A 22,727-nucleotide genomic window follows, 5' to 3' on the forward strand; every position below is an offset into this window, starting at 1 on the left:
TTCAGGCTGTGATGATGTCATCAGTCAGCGCAGTAGCGATTAAAAAACGTGCTTGTTGTTTACGTTATGTGTGCGAGCGGTTCTGATTGCTTCGTGTAAAAGATAACTTCAACAGAACTGGGAAGAATAAAAGTTGCCAAAAGGAAGACGGAGTCATTTGTCTTTAAGGGTGCAACATAAACCTAATATCATTAATGGCACTGCCGCGTTGTCTGTAGTCATTAGCTGTAATAGCTTCAGTAGACTCTGTTCACAGCAGCAGACATCTGTCTGTCAAAGCAGGAATACATTAAAGATGGCTCCATTCCATTAAAGCATCAGTAGGCCAGATTGGAGCAAATATGATTAAAAACGGTCGCTTTATCGTGGCAGTAGTGCATGAGACAGGTAACCTGAAAAAAATCATGTGCCTCTGTGTCCTCCGGTGCCTTCGGTGCTCTTAACGGCATCTGCAAGATTTCACAGACCGGAGGAAAACAAGCAGTCAGAGCTGATCTGAGGTCTGCCGTCCATCTGCTGTCTATGAGAGCCGGCTGTCAATCACTCGTGAACTCCGACCAAACGGTGAAACTAGGCAGAACTGATCAAATATGAATCAATATTCTGTTACGTTAATGTCTATTTCTCTCCTCAGATGTTCTCAGAATCATCTTGTAGTGTACTGTTTAACTGTAAAATGAGAATGTTTGTGACGCCGACGCCATTGTGAAATCTGGTGAAGGAACGCCATTTCCGGTCACATGACCGGAGCACAGCCAATAGGAACGCTCTCTCTCTCTGAAATGACCTGTGATTGGTCAAAGTCTCCCGTCACAGGCTAGATGTTCTAAAGCCTGAAAACAGAGCCATGAGGAGGAGCAGAAGTCTAGTTTTCTCTCAGAACACTTGAATTACAATATGATGGAAGGTTATTATGGGATTTTTGCCCAATGATGCCAAAAATATACTGACTACTGAAGGTTTAAGTGTCCCAGCAAGCCATGTCAGTTAGTTAACATGCACAATACCAGAGCCCTGCTGGTTCACCTAAATGGAATGCAGCCCTCATTAATGCTATTGATTTCACCTGTTTGATTTTCCTGCTTTGGTAAGTCAAAATGTCAGCTGTGAAAAGGGTCTATCGTGTGTGTGTGTGTGTGTGTGTGTGTGTGTGTGTGTGTGTGTGTGTGTGTGTGTGTGTGTGTGTATGAAATACAGTATAGTCATTAAAGGGGACCTATTATGCTCATTTTTCAGGTTCACACTTGTATTTTGGGTTTCCACTAGAACATGTTGACATGCTTTAATTATTCTTACTGTCTGTCTGAATATACTTGTATTCATCATCTGTCTGAAACGCTCCGTTAGCGCCTGTCTCTTTAAGGCTCCCTCCTGAAAATGCCTCGTCTGCTCTGATTGGCTGGAGAGAAATATATGGTGCACCTAGTTTGAAAGCCATAGGAAGGGGAGTTTAATCTGAACAACTTGTTCAATCACATATTTTCTGATCAACAAACTGACTGGATTGTCTTGTTTCACAGTTTGTGGGTTGGTAGGCACTCCAGACACCCACATGTATGAGCACAAGCACTGAAAATGAGAATTTGTATGATATGCAGCCTTTAAATTAGAAGGAAACATTAATATTGGTATATGTATTTTATTAAAAAAGGTATGTTAATGTGTGTTATTGTCATCCTGTCACTACCACTGTGGGGTTATCCTTTGGTCATGTGTACCTCCTGATGTCCTGCTCTGTCCTGTGTGTGTGTGTGTGTGTGTGTGTGTGTGTGTGTGTGTGTGTGTGTGTGTGTGTGTGTGTGTGTGTGTGTGTGTGTGTGTGAGCCTCAGAATAACTGCCTCAGCTATATGTAGCCTCAGTTAATCCTTTTAAAGACGAGCGCTGCTGCTCAGCAGTGAAAGTCCTGCACTGAGACACTGAGGAGTTTCCCGTCCTGAGAGCAACATGCAGATTAACCTCAACAACAGCCATCAACACCAGACGCCTCCACTGTGTGAGTAAAGCTAATCATTTACCTCATATTATTATATTATATTTGATCTTCCACAGTATTTTATTAGAGCCACCGTTAGTGTTAGAGGGGATTCAGGTGAGTTTTAGGCCTTTGCTGCGTGTCAGTAGCTGTAGTTTATTATTTCTAATTAAAGGTTGTATAACTTTACATGTTGCAAAGGCATATTTTCTTTAAAAGAATACGTGCACATACTATACCAGTCTTGTTTATTGTGTAAGTATCATGAATGACTTACCTGTTAAAGCTTTCTACCTGGTTACGTAAGAAGCTTTTCAGTTCTCCGTACTGTATTTCAGGCAGCAGTGAGCGGGCTCTTATCTGCTGCTTGTCTGTTGCCACAAACTGAGATTTCTCATTTCCTGTGTCTTTATTTCTAATATTACCTTTAATGTTTTAAGGTTTGTGTTATCTGTTAAACAAAACTCTGGGCAAGAGAACAGACAGTTTTCAAGCTGCAGTTTGCCAGGAGGCTCAAACACTGCGGGAATATAAAATATGTTTATTATGATGAATATTAATGATGGTCATACGAATGACTTAGTCAAAAAGTCTGATATTTATATAGCCAACGGCAGATCTTTTTACTTGATATAGCAGGAAAAGCACCGGTGTTGCTAATTATTTACATGACGACTGTATTTTCCATTTGGTGAGGCAGTTCCAGGGTCGTGGTTTTGTTCACACTGGCTCACTGTTGCCATTGTTTTCACTTTTAGCGCTGTTAGCACCGTTAGCTGCGAGCCGGCTTAGCTGTCGCCATGTGGAGAGCCGTGCGGAGGCAATAGAAATGCTCTCAATCTTGCATTTAGCACCTTTAATGTTATTAGTAACACCTGTGGTTTTCCTGCAATGTGCTGTGAAAAAGGTCCACTGAGAAGTCTCTTATTCATTCAATACAACGTGTTCAATGTTGTTTAGAGTATAGTTAGAATATAGTTAGAGTAGTAAGAGTATAGTTAGAGTATAGTTAGAATATAGTTAGAGTATAGTTAGAATATAGTTTGAGTATAATTAGAGTAGTTTGAGTATAGTTCGAGTAGTTAGAATATAGTTAGAGTATAGGGAGTTCTTAGATTAAGTTTGTATGTTGGTAGTAAATGAGACAAGATATATACTGGGGAAAAAAAGTTCGGAAACTTGTGTTTGGTGGATTATTTCTCTGTTGTTCCAATGCTAATGGTCATTGTATTTTACATCGTTGGAAAGCCTGTTTATTTACCTTCACAATGATGTCCAACTGTAAGGATCATGCATTAGTGGGATGAGCAGCACAGCTGATTATGTGGGTAGCGCCCAAGAAAAATTTGCCAAAATGCTCCGTCAATGGTAATCAGTGTATTCTCCTGTTGGTGTTGACTCTTGTTTTGAGTTGTTTGGTGGATTGGATGATTGAACTCTCTATCAGTAACAAGGAACAAACAAGACATATTGGCAATTTTACACTTTATTCATTTAATACACTGTCAGGAGCCTCAGTAGCGGTGGAAGATCCATACGCAGCCACAACAGCCTGGCACCTCCTCCTCATGCTGGTCACCAACCTGGTCACACGTTGCTGTGGGATGGCGTTCCATTCCTCAACCAGGATTCGTTGCAGGTCAGCCAGCGTGGTTGTGTTGGTCACTCTAACACGTACAGCACGCCCAAGCTGATCCCACAAGTGTTGAATTGGGTTGAGGTGTGGACTCTTGGCAGGCCGTTCCATTCTCTCTACTCCCACATTGTGGAGGTAGTCTGTGATAACCCTGGCTCTGTGGGGGCGAGCGTTGTCATCTTGGAGGATGAAGTTAGGTCCCAGATTGTGGAGATATGGGATCGCCACTGGCTGCAGAATCTCATCCCGATATCTCTCTGCATTGAGATGGCCTTCAATGATGACAAGCCTTGTTTTGCCAGTGAGGGAGATGCTGCCCCACACCAGGACACTGCCCCCACCAAAAGCTGTTACTCCATCGGTGCAACAATCAGCATAGCGTTCTCCACGTCGTCTCCATACTTTGACCCTGCCATCCAACTTTGGCAGACAGAACCTGGACTCATCACTGAACATGACATTCCCCCACATGTTCAGATTCCATTGTCTGTGTTGTCGACACCAGCGCCAACGGGCCTGACGGTGAAGGGCAGTCATTGCAGGCTTCCTAGCAGCCTTATGAGAATACACTGTTTACCATTGGCAGAGCATTTTGGCAAGTTTTCTTGGGCGCTCCCCATATAATCAGCTGTGCTGCTCATCCCACAAATACATGATCCTTACAAGTTGGACATCATTGTGACGGTAAATAAACAGGCTTTTCAACGATGTAAAATACAATGACCATTAGCATTGTAACAACAGAGAAATAATCCACCAAACACAAGTTTCTGAACTTTTTTTTCCAGTTTACTTAGGTGGTAAAACAATGTATTGACTATATTTCTGAGGTTAGTTTGGTAGTTTTAATTTATGGGTGAAAGGTCAAAGCCCTAGACAGGTGTCACTTATGTTGCCTGTTTAGACCTGTTGTTAGAAATGTGTAGGTGTGTACAAACATTGTGCTTGAATGACATCTCCCTTGTTGCACCGGGGGAATCTGCAGCCTAACTAGAGGTCTAATCAGTAATTCTTCTAGAATGTTAAAGGACTATACAACTAGTTGATTTGCTTGTTTTGGCCCATTAACTAAAACAAAAAAATTATACTTTTCATTACTGCCAACTACTTTCTTAAAGGAGTACTCCACCCATTTAGCATTGCACTCCTTTAGCATTATCAGACTCACAATGGGCGACTGTAAAAGATGAGCAAAATTGATGCAGCAGAACCAGAAATATCGTCTTTTTCCTTCCATTCTTCTTCCTCATAAAGACCAGAGACTGTATATAAAGATGGACGACGCATCTCAACTTCCATGGGAGAGAGAGTCAAAAGTGAAGCCAAAATATCCTGATACGGGAGAAGCCATCTGGAGATTTTGACGTCATTTGGAGTCAGAGTCTAGTAATTGGGCGGTTGAGCCGCAGTATCCGCCTGGGCCAATCACCAGCCGATCACGAGCCGATGCCGGGCATGCCCACAGCTTGTCAGTGAGAGAGACTCACGGCTGACAATTGTGACGTCTCACCCCCCTTTATATAGCCTCATATAACTAATTAAAACCAAACTTGTCAGAAAAAATAACACTTGAACATACAGTACATCAGCGTGATAAGAACTACCTAAAATAATAGAAACCATCTTTGGGAAAAATGTATTTGTCGTCTTCTTTTTAGTTTGGTCCATGTCCCATCCACTAACATGGAGGGGGCAGGATTCATGAGCTATACTGCAGCCAGCCACCAGGGGGCGAGCCAGATGTTGCGGCTTCACTTTTGCGGAGCTGTCATAGCGTCCATCTTTATATACGGTCTATGGTATAGACCTGCTGCCTACATTACCCACAATACAACTCAACCAACAATAGTTCAGTTGGAGATTCGGGTGCATTACGCTAATAGCTGCTAATGTAGCTGCTAATGTAGCCTTGATTCGCCAGCCTCAAGTAGAGATCTGGAGCGGGCACAGAGGTCTGGTAAGCACACCTCTCTCTAACTTCACCCCCCACCCCCACCACAGATTGATTTCATTTCAAAACTTGTGGTCTTCAGCCCCAAATGACGTTGACTCAAGTGACATCACTTGAGGCAGCTTATCAGACTTTGCACAGCTCCCTCTGGAGTCACAAAAGTCTTTCTACTCTTTTCACATGAAGTACCCCCACCCCCTCCCTAAGACCTGGACAGACTGTGATGTGTAGAGTTGGATGGAGTTTCCCTTTAAGCATACCAGACATTTTTAGATTGTGCAACCAGCCAATGATTCATTCATGCAGTAAGATATGAAGCTGTGAAGAGAGTTGAAACTTGTTTGAGAGAGTTATTGCATCTCTCAAGATATGAGAGTCAGCTGCTAAAAATCCCTGCATCTGCACGCTGGTGTCAGACCATCAGACCCAGAAGTATGAAGTATTTAAAAGGTTGCAGTTAGGTGACTCCAAGGCTTGAGATTCTGGAGTATGCCAGAAGCACTTCCGACAATACAACACCACACGTTTATTAGTTTTGACTAAGTTTCGACATGACAAATGTGACAAATTGAAAGTCAGTTTAGTGAACCACACCTCTGCAGACCTGTACGATCCTTCTTTACTCAGCAGTGTGTGTCTCTCCACCTTTCAGTGCAGTGATGCCTCCTCTGGTGACTTCACCATGCCAGCTCTGATATGCCATCTGGGAGTGAACGAGGACTAACCACCATGAGCGCCGACCCCGAGCACCACGGCGAGCTGGCCGACTTGGTGGCGGCCATAAACGTGGCCGCCAACCACATAACCCCGCCTAATGGCTACAGATCCGGTGCTCCGAGGCCCACCAAAGTCTCCGACAGAAAGATGTCTCTGCAGGAAAGAGGGAGCCGCATGGCCCGACAGCCAACCATCGAGACCAAACGGGTGTCCATCACAGATGCTGATGTGAGGACACTGAAATGATACTCAGAGATGGATGTTTGACTAAATGCAACATGCTATTAATGATATATTGACTCTCTTATTTTCTGCAGGATTGTGTCATGCTCAACCAGTATAAATTGAAGAAAGAGATTGGAAAGGTGATAGCGGCGCTGTACATACAGTATAGTCATCCAATGAGCATGGTGAAGCGATGACTTACGTTTGTTATTCTGTCACCCTATAGGGTTCATACGGAGTGGTAAAATTAGCTTATAATGAAGACTCAGAGCAGTACTACGTAAGTTAAAGCTTAGGAATTGTGCATTTAAGTGTTTACTTGCTAGTTTGTCATGATAATAATTTGCTTTATCTCATTTCTTTAGGCAATGAAAGTTGTTTCAAAGAAGAGGCTGATGAAGCAGTGTGGATTCTTGCGTGAGTGAAAACCTCCATCTCTAATAACAGTTAAAGGAACAGTGTGTAGCATTCAGGGGGATCTATTGGCAGAAATGGAATATAATAATAACTATGTTTTCTTTAGTGTATTATCACCTGAAAATAAGAATTGTGTTTCTGTTAGCTTAGAGTGAGCCGTTAATATCTACAGAGCGGGTCCTCTCCACGGAGCCGGCTGTCATGTTCCTACAGTACCTCTAGAGAGGGCCACTCGCGTCTCTGTGTTGGCCACCGTAGTCGTCCTTCACGCTTGTTAGTTGCAATATGCAGCCTCACCACTAGATTCCGCTAAATGCCAGACTGCACCTTTAAATGTCTAATGAGTTCTCGTCATTCCTGAGGCGTTGGTGGTGATGTGTCTTTGTCTGTGATTTCAGGCCGCCCGCCTCCTCAGGGATCAAACTCTGTGTTTCCTCTGGAGAGAGTGTACAAGGAGATCGCCATCCTGAAGAAACTGCACCATCATAATGTTGTTAAACTAGTGGAGGTCAGTTTATTATGTTTATCTAGCATGAACGCATGTTGGGATTGTACATTTCTTCTGTAGGAGAAGAGCTATAGGGGTTGGACGCAGGTGATGTAGGGAGGAACCTGTTCAGAAAACACATCAGAGAAACCAAAACAAAGAGATGTGGATAGAAAACTAATTTAGCTCTTGCATACCCCAACAGGTGTTTTTAATTACTGTAGCTAATCAGGCCTCTGCTCAGGTTGAAGGTGGTGACGCTTTACGGGAATTACATGTTGTTACCAGACTATGTGGACTACCTGCAGCCAAAAGAAGTGAGGTCACCTGTGCAGGTGTATCATGGGTGATGTAGGGCCTTATAAAACCCACAAAGTACTATAATGTTTATTCTTAGTACAACTTACTGACTAGACTTCATATATTTGTGTAAAACAGTGCAGAATATGAGACCACTGATTTGATCATGTTTTGCAGGTGCTTGATGATCCTGATGAAGATGGACTTCATATGGGTAGGACTCCTTCATCTGGGTCACACTAACTGCATTTAGGTGTCAATTTAAAGTCATTAAATTCTGGTTATTTGTCCTCAAGCCTTCGATTTGATGACAAAGGGGTATGTACTTGTGCATTTATGTTCTGGCATTTAAATTGTCCCATAAGATATAATATACATATTTGCCTTTTTCCTTCATTCCTTTGTCCTCCTCCACTCATGCTGGTCAGCCCGGTGATGGAGGTGCCTACAGAGGACCCTTTCAAAGAGGAGCAGGCTCGCTTTTACTTCCGAGACGTCGTCCTGGGAATAGAATACTGTAAGTTTGGATTTAATTATTGATATCAAATAGAGAGTCAAAACATCTCATAACCTTTGAACTTTAGAAAACTCATCTGAAAATCCCCAACTTTGGTGCCTTAAACAAGCTGAAAGTAACCTCTTCCTCTACACTAAAAGGGATTAATAACCTCACATAAGTTATTTCATTCAAAATCTAAAATTAAAATGAGTTGAAAAATTGTAACGTTAACAGTAGGTGGCTTAGTGACTGCTTTTTATAGCTACCTTTCAAGACATATTGCACATATTTTAGCCTCAAGACAAAGAAGGATGATTCATTATCACTGGTATTTAGTATTTTATTGAAAAGAAAGCTGCTTGTCATTTAAATTGCAATGACATATGGCTTACACAAGAAAACCACCTTGTAGCTGTTGTAAAATGACTATCGAGCTGATCAGCACTGCTCTGAATTCTCTACATTGTCCAGTGCACTACCACAAGATCATCCACAGGGACATCAAACCCTCCAACCTGCTGCTAGGGGACGACGGTCACGTCAAGATCGCAGACTTTGGCGTGAGTAACGAGTTTGAGGGGAAGGACGCCCTCCTGTCGAGCACGGCGGGAACGCCGGCCTTCATGGCGCCCGAGATGATGACCGAACACGAGCAGAGCTTCAGCGGGAAGGTGAGACAAAACGTCTTCTGTTGGCCAACTGGAAAACAGACAACACTGAATCCAATATGTGTTGGATGTGACTCATCATATCAGACTGTGTTTAACCGTGTGAGAAATGATGAAGAAATGATGTGCAACCGCCTACCGAGAGCTTTTCAGTGATGACTGTGTTTGTTTACCAGGCACTAGACGTGTGGGCGATGGGAGTCACACTCTACTGTTTTGTCATTGGGAAGGTAAGACGGCTCACAGCATGTAGAATAAAAAGCCAGTCAAACATTTGATTTGAACATTTTAAAGGGGACATATCAACTCATTTTCAGGTTCATACTTGTATTTTGTGTTTCTACTAGAACATGTTTACCTGCTTTAATGTCCAAAACACTGACTGGGTTGTCTTCTTTCACAGTTTGTGGGTTGGTAGACACTCCAGATACCCAAATGTATGTTCACAAGCACTGGAAAAGTGAGTTTTTCACATGTCCCCTTTAATCATGTCCTTGTTTGTCCTGTTCCAGTGCCCTTTTTATGATGAATACATCATCTCTCTGCACAACAAGATCAAGAACAAACCCGTGGAGTTTCCAAAGATGTAAGAAAATGTTGAGAATATTTCGATAGCAGATTAGCTATCTGGCTTGTTGTGTAATAGGATAGCCTAAATGTAGCTGTAGAGGAAGTGTTAGCTCAGAGGGCAGCCAGGGACAACTACTGCAATCCCACTTTGTAAAGGTGTTACAGTAGATGTGAACATTCTTTAGCTTTTAAAAACCTTTTTCTTAACTGGAGAGAGAAAAAAGTGATTAAAGAAGCAAATAATGTGTTAGTGAAGAGAGAGATAGCAAACATCTGCAGTTTCTATTCTCTATTGACTGGTTTTGTTTTAAATGTCTGTTCTATGTCCTATGATGATAGCCACTGTAACATCTTTTACATATTATCAAAATGAAGACAGTTGTCCCCCGAATGTCCCTCCTGTTGATGTTAGCATCAGAGCAGTCTAGCTTCTTGATGGGTCCCAGATGCGTCGGACTCACAGGCCTTCCTCACAGCTGTCAGAGCAGGTAGAGCACAGCTGGAATTGATAATATTAACAATAGCTCCACTCCAGAAATGATTGCCATGCAATGCTGCAACTATTAATATTATTAGTTACACGTGTGTTTGACAAGTGTATGAAAAAAGCTTATTGAACTTTTCATTCCACATTGTTCCTCTTCGTCATGTGTCAGGAGGGAAACAGGGAAGGTTATGTCATTTCTAGGGTTCGTGTACCTGGCTTCCTTTCTTTCATTCAGGAAGCTCCCAATTAACTAACTCTTCCTATCCAATCAGTGACACCTGATCCAGCTACTAAATGCCCTTCCTCCACCTCCACCTCCCTCACACTTTCTCTCTCTCTCTCTCTCTCTCTCTCTCTCTCTCTCTCTCTCTCTCTCTCTCCCTCCTCTTCTCTATCAGGCAGCAGTCTCTCCACAACTCTTTGTTTTTTATTTTACTTAATAAACTTAAAATCTGGTTTGTCCATGTTGACCCTCCTCCATGTTGCTTCCCCCTGAGCTGGGGTTGTAACAGGAGCCACTTTCAAAAACATATTTATCTGTAAAATAATGTAGCTTTTTTTTCACAGTCCATTGATAAGCGACAAACTGAAGGAGCTTATTGAGAGGATGCTGGATAAAAACCCAGAAACAAGAATCACCATCCCTGAAATTAAGGTGACCGGTTACCAAATCTGATTGATATTATGTAAAAGACTGAATGTTCATTATCAAGTTGTGTTACTTTTTCATAATGATGGTGTTGTGTTGGTCCAGCTCCACGCGTGGGTGACAGAGAATGGCTCCAATCCTCTTCCTCTGGAGGAGGAGCACTGCACGGCGGTGGAGGTCACTGAGGAGGAGGTGCAGAACAGCGTCAAACTCATCCCCAGCCTTTCCACTGTGGTGAGTCGCACATCGCTCACTCTCTGCTCACTATTTAACACTATCATGAGCACCACTGGCTGCTGGCTGAAGTATTTCAATTGAAATATTTACATTTATTTCAGCTGATTTCTTGTAGACCTTTTCTTAAAGGGGACCTATTACGTTTTTGTGCTTCTCCCCTTTCCTTTAGTGTGTTATATCGTTGTTTGTGCATGTTAAAGGTCTGCAAAGTTACAAAGCCCAAAGTCCACGTCAAAGGGAGTTCCTCCCCCCCACAGAAACTCTGCTCCTGAACTGCCTGAAATGCTTTGCTTGAAGTCCCGCCTTTTCTTCTGTAACGTGGTGATGTCACCAAGTAACACATTAGCATAATACAAGCTTTTGGCCCAACCTCCAGAGTTTGGTTTGGTTGACCAATCACAACAGTGGTCCAGCTGACCAATCAGAGCAGACTGGGCTTTTTTTTGGGGGGGGGGGGGCGTAAACAGAGCGTTTCAGAGAGAGGAGAAAGCCAGTAGGAGAAAAAATAAAGTGTTTTTTGAACATTAAAGAATGTAAACATGTTCTAGTAAAAACTCAAAATATAAGTATGCACCTGAAAATAAGCACAATTGGTCCTCTTTAAAATCTCATTTCATTTGTAGTTTTAAAGACTTCATTTCCTAAATACATCTCTGATAGTGGTCTTCACTTCTCAGCCATTTACAAAACTCTTGCAATCAAATCTCAAGATACGGTTGCAATAACAGACATGGGAAGACACAAAAAGCCATTTAGTTGATCATATTACCTTTAAAGTTGTGAAATATCAATATTTATATGACAGTATAGGTGAAGGGGAGATGATTCAACAATATTTGATGGTTTTATAGCCATGAAGAGTAACTCCTCAATGATTTACAGTTTCCTTTTGAAGTTAATGGGATTTCTATAAAAACAAAATACAAATTTGACATTTAAACGTGTGTACTTTGTTGGGTGGAGACTTCACTGACGATATGAAAATGTTTAGTATTTTCATTGATCCTCTCTCTGATTGATACTCCACTGCAGATTCTGGTGAAGTCCATGCTGAGGAAGCGGTCGTTCAGTAATCCCTTTGAGTGTCTGGGCAGACGGGCCGAGAGGTCCATGTCTGCCCCTGGAGGTCTTCTTACGTAAGTAGCCTACTCTGCAAATCCTGCCTGCTCCGCTCTGCCAAACTGCCAGCTCTGCGATAGCTGGGATTAGGCCTCAAACAAAACAAAGCAGCCAGCAGATGCTCGGATAAAAATAGATCAGTCAGTTACATCCTTTTACACGTGCAGCATGTCTCTCACATATTAAGTATATTAGGTCAACCATCATATGTAGAATATGAATCTTTGAATAGCTTCTGGCTCTTATACTGTATTTGTTGTGTTCTGGTCCTGAGATCAGCAGCACACTCAGCAGCACACTCAGCAGATAAAAGCATTTGTCCTCTCCTGATGAGCTAAATGGAAGCAGCAATGGCTGCGCTGCTTTTGTTTTCCATTAAGAAGCCAGTCCTGTCTGCGGGGGGGGGGGGGCGCTGGCACAGTTAATTACACCTCCACGTGAAGAGATGTGGAGCTGTAGCTGTATCCTCCTCAACACTTGCACTAACACCAGCAGCAGCAGTACTACTACAGCACTGCAGGCTCCCACACATGGGAGATCTTTAGAGATCACGTGAGATGTGAATCTCAAACAGCAGGTGTGATGGACAAAACTTGAAACCATATTTGACCAGCTGAATAATAACAGAGACATATTTGAAAGGCGTAGCTTGGCTCTGCAGTTGGCTTATAAAGAAGAAGATCAAAGTGTTTTCTTTTGGTCTTCTTGGAGGGATGATGTATTGTAACATTACACTTTTATGCCTTATTCATATCATAATATTTTATTTATGCATTTATTATTGAACACTTTGGGTGTCAATCATCATCCACATGGGGGTGCTATAATAAATGTTCCTGATGGAGGCGCCATCATTAAAGTCTAAAATTTGAAATGCTCAAAGTGAAATGAGTTGACACTTTGGGAAATGTGCTGATTCACGTGCATGCTTAGAGTCAGATGAGGAGATTGATATCACTCTCATATCTTTTCTTTCGATACAAGCGGCAACCCCGGTGCTGAGAAATTAAGCCAAAGCGCAAATGCCAAAAACTGCAGTTCTTCAAATGGCCACTGGAGGCCCTATCCCCAATTCCTATAGAACCTCATGTTAAAATGGCCGACTTCACGGCAGAAATAAACATGTTTACAGCCTGGTACAAAAACCCTGTTTGGTCTCTACAGCTAATTTCCCCGTCCATGACAACCGTTTTTATATAACTCACCCGTTTGAATTATATTAAGGCTTAAAGTTAGGCATAATGAGGGCGTTGCCACTTTGAGTGACAGGTGGCTGACGTACCAGGCTGCTAGCTGTCCGCTCTGCTGCGTCACCCGGTCCCGCCTCCGCTCCACCCACAATACATCTCTTTGCCCATTATTGAATTAGCCGTGAGTTCGGCTGTGTCGTCACTGCCAAGATGGCACAGTCAGAGCCATCCACTCTGAGCATCACAAACCTATGGGTGACGTCACGGAGACTACATCCATATTTTATACAGTCTATGTTTCAAAGTGAAGCTACAGTCAGCAGCCAGTTAGCTTAGCACAAATACTGTAAATGGGGGGATAAACCGCTAGCCTGGCTCTGTCCAAAGATAGCACAATCTGCCTGTTAGCACCTCTAAAGCTCACTAATTAACATGTTATATCTTATTTAATCATTTCATACAAAAAAACTAAGTGTAAAAACAACAACTTGTTGCGTGTTAATCAGTGAGCTCTAGAGGGGTGAGGACTGTAAGTGGACTTGGAGTGAAGCTACTGTAGCACATTCCCTTTGTTTCCAGTCTTTATGCTAAGCTAAACTAAGCGGCTGTAGCTTCCTATTTACTGTACAGACATGACTGGTATCAATCTCCTCATCTAACTCTCGGCTAAAAAGAGAATCCATTTATTTTCCAAAATGTCTGACCATGCCTTTAAACTGCTACCGTCCTGCTACAGTCAAATCTGTTCATCATTAACTGTGCTGCAAACTACCAGAGTATACATCCTGGCCTCTTACATTACATCTCCTTCTTGCAGTGGCTCTTTTGGCTTATTGAGGTCTTCGCTTCAGCTTCATCCTTCCTTGAGGTAAATTTGATGAAAGGTTGAGCTTGAACGCCTCGTACACGGCACAGCCCATCAGTTGTTTGTTCAACCTTTTAAGAGGATTTAAGGGAGACGAAGCTCTCAACAACGAGCTGTACCTAAAATAAATGGACACACAAGTGATGAGCTGATCTGTGGAGGACATGACATTTTAGTCAACTGTTACCCTTCCCCGTCTTCCTTCTCCTCCTCCTCCTCCTCCTCATCATCTGCAATCTCACCTAGCACCTTCAACAACATGATGGAGTATTTGTCGCCCCACAGGAAGATCAGCAACGAGGGCAGCAGAGACGGAGAGTTGGAGGACTTGTATGAAGACGAAGCATTTACAGAGAGTAACACAGATTCAGTGGTGGAATGTAACTAAGTACATTTACTCCAGTATTGTAGTTAAGTACAGTTTTGATGTACTTGTACTTTACTTGAGTATTTCCATTATCTGCCACTTAGTATTTCTACTCTACTACATCTCAGAGAGATATGTTGTACTTTTTACTGCATTATATTTATTTGATAACTTTAGCTACTAGTACTTTTTACATAAAAACATATGATGTGCTTTTATGATATGATGCAGTATACTGTACTACTAATCTAACCAGTAGTATATAAAGTATCTAAATTGACGAAGAACTGCAACATTAAAATGTTTTTGTTAGTGATTAAAAGAGAATAATATAATATTCCTATAATAACTGTTACTAATATTAATAATAATACAACACGTTCTGCATAATGACTACTTTTACTTTTGATACTTTCAGTACATTTTGCTGCATACTTTTACTTAATAGCCTTCTGAATTCAGGACTTTTACTTGTAATGGAGTATTTTTAGACTGTGGTATTTGTACTTTTACTTAAGTAAAAGATCTGAGATTAAGATGATTAAACTGACACATGAACACGGATTAAAAAAGAAGAGGGAAAGTGCAGAAAGTCACTTGTTTTGAATGTTTATTTCTGTCCTAATTCTCTCTTAATTTGGCTTCATGCTTGCTGTGCTTACATGCTTAAATTTGTTTTCACTTTAGTGCATAAAACTAATAATTATGCTATATTGAATATTATGAAGCTGGATAGTGCATTAAATACATCAAATATTCACCAATCAGATTAGATTCTATTCTGCCCACTCTGCTTGTTTACAGATGGCCCAGCTGATGGTGATTTTTGGATTGTTGTTAAAAATGTAAATATGCTCCAGAAAGAAGATATTTTTACATTTTCCTACAGCTGTTGAAGACAATAATTGTGTTATGAAGATAATAAATGTTAGAATTTTAAACAATGACTTTGAACGATTACAGAAAAAGCTGTTTTTGTGTAAATGCGGCCTCTCTCACATACAGCACCACAGCAGTGGTGTTGTGTTGAATGTGAAACACTAGAGGTCAACCGTGTAACCACGAGTGCATTGATTTCTCTTGGTTTTGTCCTTGGTTTGCCTCTGTGTTAGTTCCCCATTCAGCAAGTCTTTCAGTCTTTTTATTTCTAGGAGACATTTACAATATCAGCCATAATACCATTTAGAAATTCCTTAAAATCAGTTTCTTAATTCATGCATAAATACATAAATAAGTAGTCCACATCACCATGTAGCCTATTCTAGTCCAACCTTTAAAGATGCTCTGCAGCGACATAGATCTGACATCTCTAAACACACTCTCAAACCAGCAAACTTTAGCTTACTTTGGTTTTTAAAGCCTGTTTCAGAATCAAATGCATGTCATTCTCCAGACCAGCAGAGGGCAGCATCGCGTTACAAGTAAAGAGATCAACCACAAACCAGGAGGCCCTGAGTTTGAGCCCCTGTTAACAGCAATAACCCACCCTACTGAAGTGCCCTTGAGCAAGACACTGGGCTGCTTCCAGCTCCAGGGACACGGCTCTGACAAACTTCTACTTAACAACAATTAAAAGTTGTTCAAAAATATCATCCAAAAATAACCCACCCTTTATTATCATCAGTTTCTTATTGGTATTTTAAAGGTGCTCTATATGATATCCAGAGCATTACTATAGCAGCAAACAACTACTGTCTATGTAAAGATATAGAGGAGTAATGTCTACCTGAGCAGAGAATGAAGTCGCTCTCCCTCTGTGTGTGTTGTAATCAGAGCTTCTCCGTGCTTTGTTGACATAGCCGGGCCGGCCATGCATGCTTTTAGAGCATGTTGGTATATGTGAGCGTGCCCCACTAACTAGCTCACGGCTGTTGCTCTGTACTGCTCTCATACGGCGGTTACAGCTGATAACGCCGTCCTGACCGACGGCGTCGTTGCAGAAGCGTAGCGCCCACCCTCCGGTTTCCCTTCGGTTTACACCGTTAGCTGTCAGCATTGTTGCCTTTGTTTTCACTGTTACTGTCACCGCCATGTTGAGAGCCGTGCAGAGACAATACAAAATGCCCCCAATCTCACATTTAGCACCTTTAAAGGTCTCATATTATGCTCATTTCCAGGTTCATAGATGTATTTTAATGTTGCACTAGAACATGTTTACATGCTGCAATGTTCAAAAACCCCTTTATTCTTCTCATAGTGTCTCTCTCACTCAGCCTGCATTTAGCCTCTGTCTGAGAGATCCTGATTTAGAGCCTATCTCCTCCCACTCTGCTCTGATTGGTCAGCGTTTCTGTCAATCAAATGTCCTCAACACAGTGACACAGTGACGCTGTGTTGAGGACGGAGCAGCTTTGGCCCACAGAGAAAGAGGAGCAAAAATAGAGTTTATAAAGTTTATAAACCAGAAACTTCACACAGCGCACATTACCGGTGGAATCTGATCAGAAATCGGCGACAAATGATCAACATCTGCGGTCCAGATTCCAGGTTTTCCTGACGGTTTCTCTCAGGTAAATAATGCTATTTATAGCTCTGTTAGTTAGCTCAGTATTTATGTTCTGCATAAACTCTGTAAACCGTAAACATACACTCTGTTTTACGTCTGTCTTTACAGATCCATCTGTGAGAAATGACCGACAGAATCATCCCAGAGGAGAGCAGATAGCTGTGAGCAGATGGGAAATACAGAGCTAACCCGTTAGCATGTAGCTACATGCTAACGGGTTAGCTACATGCTACCGCTATGTGACGGTGTGTAAACAGAGCGACCATCAGGGTGGAAAATAGAAGATGTGAAACAGTAGTCAGTTCATTATTTCTGGTAAAAGACACCTGATAAATGTATGGAAGATCAGAGTAATGGTATATTATTTACAGTAGGAGCTGTCTCTGTGTTACCATGACTACAGACCACCGGAGCTTAGCTTACTGTAGTTTACCAGAGCTGAAGACTTTCTCCTGTACCATGTCATCATAACTGCAGGTGAGATGATTAATAATGCTGTGTATAATTAATATTGTCATCTGTCTACTCAAATAAAGTTTGACTGTGAAACAGAAATGTGTTGTGTTGCTTACAGTCACTATTTACTAACTGTAGTACTCTTCTACATGCATGACATCAAATATATATAATATATAAATATCAGCTGTTTAAACAGTGTAATTACATGAAGCCTTTGTGAAAGAACATGTTATATTTAGATGATGGGAGTACATGAAGCCTGTTCTGCTGGTTCTTGCAGACTAACAGTAGGAGCTACTTTGCTCAAATTCAGTTGAGGAGGAGAGACAGTGACGCGCTGTGGGGCGGGGTCAGCTACTGAAGGTTCTCTCTGGTTCGACCAGGAAACCCTTACATGGCTTGCATTTCTCTAATGACGTCAGAAGAGAAGGAAAAAAAGCAAAGTGATTTTCTACACCCATTTCCGGACAAACGGAGCAGGAGAAAAAGAGAGAGGATGGTCTTTTATGATACTATGGTGACCTGTAGACACACTGGGGACAGATATTTATGTTTAAAAGACATGGAAAAGTGCATTTTGCATAATAGGTGACCTTTAAGACTTATGATAATTTGAAACATTTCAAAATTGCCAAGCCAACAAGAAGCTAAAAAAATAGAATGTAAGATGGTAATCTTATATCCTCCTAAAAATCCTAAAAATCAATATATTTCAATTATGTTCAGTAATGTTATGAGTACCTCAGACCTTCTGTTTTATGGATTCTATCTATAATGAACATCTGTCAGTAACTGTATAGATATTTTTATCCAAATGCAAACTGTATCCCAACACCGCTCTCCTCTCTCCTTTGATTGCACTGCAAAAATAGATGTTTTAATTCTGAGGAAGTTGGAGGCATGATGCTGCAAAAAGTAAAATCCCTGAGTGCCACTTTTGGTCCACATCATACTGTTCATGAGGTGACCTGATCAGCACCAATTTCAGGTTTATCACATTGAGGTATTGGAGAGTCAGTTTTTAATGAGGTAAAGCCAGCGTGCTGTAGAGTAGAGTCGAGTGGGCCTGAAGGTTTCTCTGGAGGTGTGTGTAGTAGGTGGAACAATATATCTCTGATGGTCTGAGACAGAACAGAACATTGTGGTAAAGAGACAATAGTAACAAGCAGCACTGAGCAGAGACAAGAAGCTAAATACATCTAGCTGGTACAGCAGGATGACTGCAGATAAAGAGAGAACACACAGATCAACATGTAAAGGACAGGTCCATACAGGTCCTTACAGGTCCTTACAGGTCCATAGCAACCATCACAACACCATTCATGTGTGAATCACACAGTGTGATATTGATATGATGACAACATTAAAAGGAATAGTTCCACATTTTGGGAAAGATGCTTATTGACTTTGTTGCTGAGACAAGAAGACCGAGGTATCGTTTCACTCTCGGCACAAAGCCAACAAGCGTATTTCAAAAAAACTGTTGCTTTAACGGAACAAAACGCTATTAGTCCTTTGGGTGAGCATTGTGTAACAGTACTGCTGGTTAGCATAGCTATGTATCATTTGCTCTCAATTAGATTTTGAATCAAAGAGGTAGGAATAATGTAGCATTAGGCTATAGAGAGGAAAGATTGGTGTTTGCACAAAGCTGGACATATATCATTCAGGATGGACAATAAATGATTACTCTTATCTGATCAGTTGAAAACATGTTTTATGGAAACTGTAGTAGCACATATTCCATCACAGATAAACATCCCACATCCTCCAATGTAACACAGTCTCAAATATGGTTTAGAATATGAAAGAGAATGAAACTCTTGTGTTACATTTTCTGTAAATATGTTAGTAAATGAGTCTTTAGTCTTTAGCCTCTGCGAGCTGAAACGGTTCATGAGACCATTTGTATTCCTGCAGTCAGCCCGTTTTTCTGCCGTTGCAGTTATGTGAAGACCAAAGAGGAGTGTTTCTGAGCAAAGATTTCTGTGGAAACTGTTGCCATGCAACAGCACAATACTGCGCTCATACAGAGTAGTAACTTCACTCTATGACTGCTCTTTTTTCCCTGAGCTCACTTCCTGAGTACAGTAGTAATGCAACGTTATATTCTATTCTACTGTATTTTCAGATGCATAATAAGGTCTTTATATTTTGGGCTGTAACTGTGGTGTCATTGTTTGGTGGACGGGTGGGGGAAACTTGGCTCCAGCGTCTGGTTCCACACCCAGACTCCCTTCAGTTTCCACATCCAGAGCCAGCTGTAGTTCAGCCTCAGATATTTAGCTAAACACTGACCCCTTGGCTCTCACTGTTAACCCTGTATTCCTGCCACCACACCACGTTTCAGCCCTTCAGCATCCACATCACCACCCACCCCCACCCTCCTCTCTCTCTCTAGCTCTCTCTCGCTTGCTGCCTGTTACTCACCACGCCGACCCCACTGGGCCGCCGTCAACTGTGCTGTATATCCCCTCCAGGCTGCAGAGTGGAGGAAGCTTTTTCTTCTTCTTCCCTGCACTGTTGGGAATCCCCAGTGCCCACATACACAATGAGTCATAAGCTCAGACATCAGGCAGACCCACAAACACTGGAAGGTATCATTTGTCAACCGGTTGGCACCTGAGGAGCTAATTGTAAAACAAAGCATGACTGGCTGGAAAAGAAAACACAGAGGCAAGAAATATTCAAAACATGCTCAATAATGATGTGCAGAACGCAACAGACTGCACATCTATGATCAAAGCCAGCATTAACAGACCAATCCACAAACGTCTCCATGTTATATTTGAGTCATTAACAGTTCATTATCACATTGTGAGTCTGTCTGGGGCGGGAGTTAAGACGTCACGTTACACATAATGTGTAAACTCACACCACAGCCTGCCAGACGAGCGATGTCATTTCATTCTCAATTCATGACTATGAACAAAAACCTGAGAGAAAAATCACTTTCTCATACAGATGCAGCTAAATTTACCCGACGTTAGGCATTAACTGTTTGACTGTGTGTGGCCTCCTCGCTGCAGATGCCTCCTCTGGTCAGCGCTCTGTCAGAGGAGGTCACACAGAGAGGTCACCTCCTCTGATAGTGAGCTGACTGTAGGATCCTCCCGCTGTACGACTGTACAGGGAAGCTTTAGAAGCTTTAGGATAGGCTCCATGAAGTCATTTACCCCCCCACTAGTGACTCTTGTTACACAGAAACTGGTCTTATGCACATTTGTTGTCAAAAAGACCATCTCATTTTGTATAAGAACACCATTGAGTGTGTTTACATGCACATTTAAGTATCCTGGTTTTGAGTCTTATCCAATTTGTGCGTGTACATGGAACATGAAAAACCTGGTTGTTCATAAATTTGTATACATGATCACACATTGTGCAGGTTTCTGATCGTCTGCCTGCAGCGGAGTCTTGATTTCTCATCGTCTCAGTCATTATGTTCTGTAGCTACTATGGTTCTGTACCAACAAAGAATATTCAGAAACCAGGATAAGGTGTTTACATGTCAAAGTAGGTCATGGCTAGAAGGTAACGTGCAAATTGAGAAACTCTTGCGAGATGGTTAAGGTTAGGCATTGACCTTGAACACTTTAGGTTAGAATAGGTCATCGGGCAGCGAGTCTCGCCAGAGTTTTTGCAAGTTTTTTTCTCTCTTTTTTTTTTTACATTTTGCACCTTTATTAAACAGATGACAGCAAAGAGGCAGACACTTAAAAGGGAAAATGACACAACGAGGAGTGTTTAAACACATACAGCATGCGTCTTACATTTTATATTGTCCAAATGAAAGACAGACAGAGCTGTTGTAAATTACACAATGATTACAAACATCCGTGTTATTTATTAAAATGTTCTGCAACCATTGTACCTGACCCTTCTTCTTCTTCTTTTGTATCTGTCCTGCAGCTGTTCTCCACCAGTTAGTGTGGCTGTAGCAGACGTGTTCCTCCATCAGTTAGTGTGGCTGTAGCAGACGTGTTCCTCCATCAGTTAGTGTGGCTGTAGCAGACGTGTTTCTCCATCAGTTAGTGGGGCTGTAGCAGACGTGTTTCTCCATCAGTTAGTGTGGCTGTAGCAGACGTGTTTCTCCATCAGTTAGTGTGGCTGTAGCAGACGTGTTTCTCCATCAGTTAGTGGGGCTGTAGCAGACGTGTTTCTCCATCAGTTAGTGTGGCTGTAGCAGACGTGTTCCTCCATCAGTTAGTGTGGCTGTAGCAGACGTGTTTCTCCATCAGTTAGTGTGGCTGTAGCAGACGTGTTTCTCCATCAGTTAGTGTGGCTGTAGCAGACGTGTTTCTCAATCAGTTAGTGTGGCTGTAGCAGACATGTTTGTCCAGCAGTGGGACTGAAGATGAAACTAGATTTCTCACAGCTACAAAGAGGAAAAAATGAAATGGACAATGTTCTTTATATGGTTTTAGTGTAGAGTATAGGGTATTAGTGTAGTCACTTTTGCACGCAAGAAATGCAAAAACAGCTTGATGTTAAAGGTCTCATATTATGCTCATTTCCAGGTTCATAGATGTATTTTAATGTTGCACTAGAACATTTTTACATGCTGCAATGTTCAAAAAACCCTTTATTCTTCTCATACTGCAGCCTGAGTCTGCCTGCCTCAGAGCCTAATTCAGCCTCTGTCTGAAAACCCCTGATTCACAGCCTGTCTCCTCCCACTCTGCTCTGATTGGTCAGCGTTTTCTGTCAATCAAACGTCCTCAACAACACAGCGTCACTATCTCCCCCTCCCTCCCGGAGAAGCTCTGGAAAGAGGAGTGGAGAGAGAGGAGCTAGAATAAAGTTTATAAACCACTTTAAAGTTTATAAACCAGAAACTTCACCCAGCGCACGTTACCGGAGGAATCTGATCAGAAATCGGCGACAAATGATGAACATCTGCGGTCCAGATTCCAGGTTTTCCTCACGGTTTCTCTCAGGTAAATAATGCTATTTATAGCTCTGTTGGTTAGCTCAGTGTTTACATTATGCATCAACTCTGTAAACCGTAAACATACACTCTGTTTTACGTTTGACTTTACAGATCCATCTGTGAGAAATGACCGACAGAATCATCCCAGAGGAGAGCAGACAGCTGAGAGCAGATAGCTGTGAGCAGATGGGAGATACAGGAGATACCCGTTAGCATGTAGCTACATGCTAACGGGTTAGCTACATGCTACCGCTATGACACGGTGTGTAAACACAGCGACCATCAGGGTGGAAAATAGAAGATGTGAAACAGTAGTCAGTTCATTATTTCTGCTAAAAGATAAATGTATGGAAGATCAGAGTAATGGTATATTATTTACAGTAGGAGCTGTCTCTGTGTTACCATGACTACAGACCACCGGAGCTTAGCTTACCATAGTTTACCAGAGCTGAAGACTTTCTCCTGTACCATG

The 22,727-nt window shown here is 41.9% G+C and overlaps 1 protein-coding gene across 2 annotated transcripts; it reads left to right on the forward strand.

The window, feature by feature from the left end:
* Positions 1-1,758: 1,758 nt before the first annotated feature.
* On the forward strand, positions 1,759-15,304 carry camkk1b (calcium/calmodulin-dependent protein kinase kinase 1, alpha b). Of its 2 annotated transcripts, XM_074640539.1 has the most exons (17): positions 1,759-1,994; positions 6,213-6,505; positions 6,595-6,642; positions 6,729-6,782; positions 6,868-6,919; positions 7,318-7,427; positions 7,884-7,920; positions 8,003-8,024; positions 8,135-8,223; positions 8,677-8,876; positions 9,050-9,103; positions 9,386-9,459; positions 10,498-10,585; positions 10,685-10,813; positions 11,849-11,952; positions 13,943-13,993; positions 14,276-15,304. In XM_074640539.1, the coding sequence occupies exons 2-17, from the start codon at positions 6,257-6,259 to the stop codon at positions 14,376-14,378; spliced, it is 1,464 nt and encodes a 487-aa protein (XP_074496640.1). In that variant the 5' UTR covers positions 1,759-1,994; positions 6,213-6,256; the 3' UTR covers positions 14,379-15,304. The 2 variants fall into 2 exon arrangements, with proteins under 2 accessions (XP_074496640.1, XP_074496641.1); XM_074640540.1 differs by lacking the exon at positions 13,943-13,993.
* Positions 15,305-22,727: the final 7,423 nt, after the last annotated feature.

This window comes from Sebastes fasciatus, chromosome 7 (genome assembly GCF_043250625.1).
Source record: "Sebastes fasciatus isolate fSebFas1 chromosome 7, fSebFas1.pri, whole genome shotgun sequence".
Classification (NCBI taxonomy): domain Eukaryota; kingdom Metazoa; phylum Chordata; class Actinopteri; order Perciformes; family Sebastidae; genus Sebastes; species Sebastes fasciatus.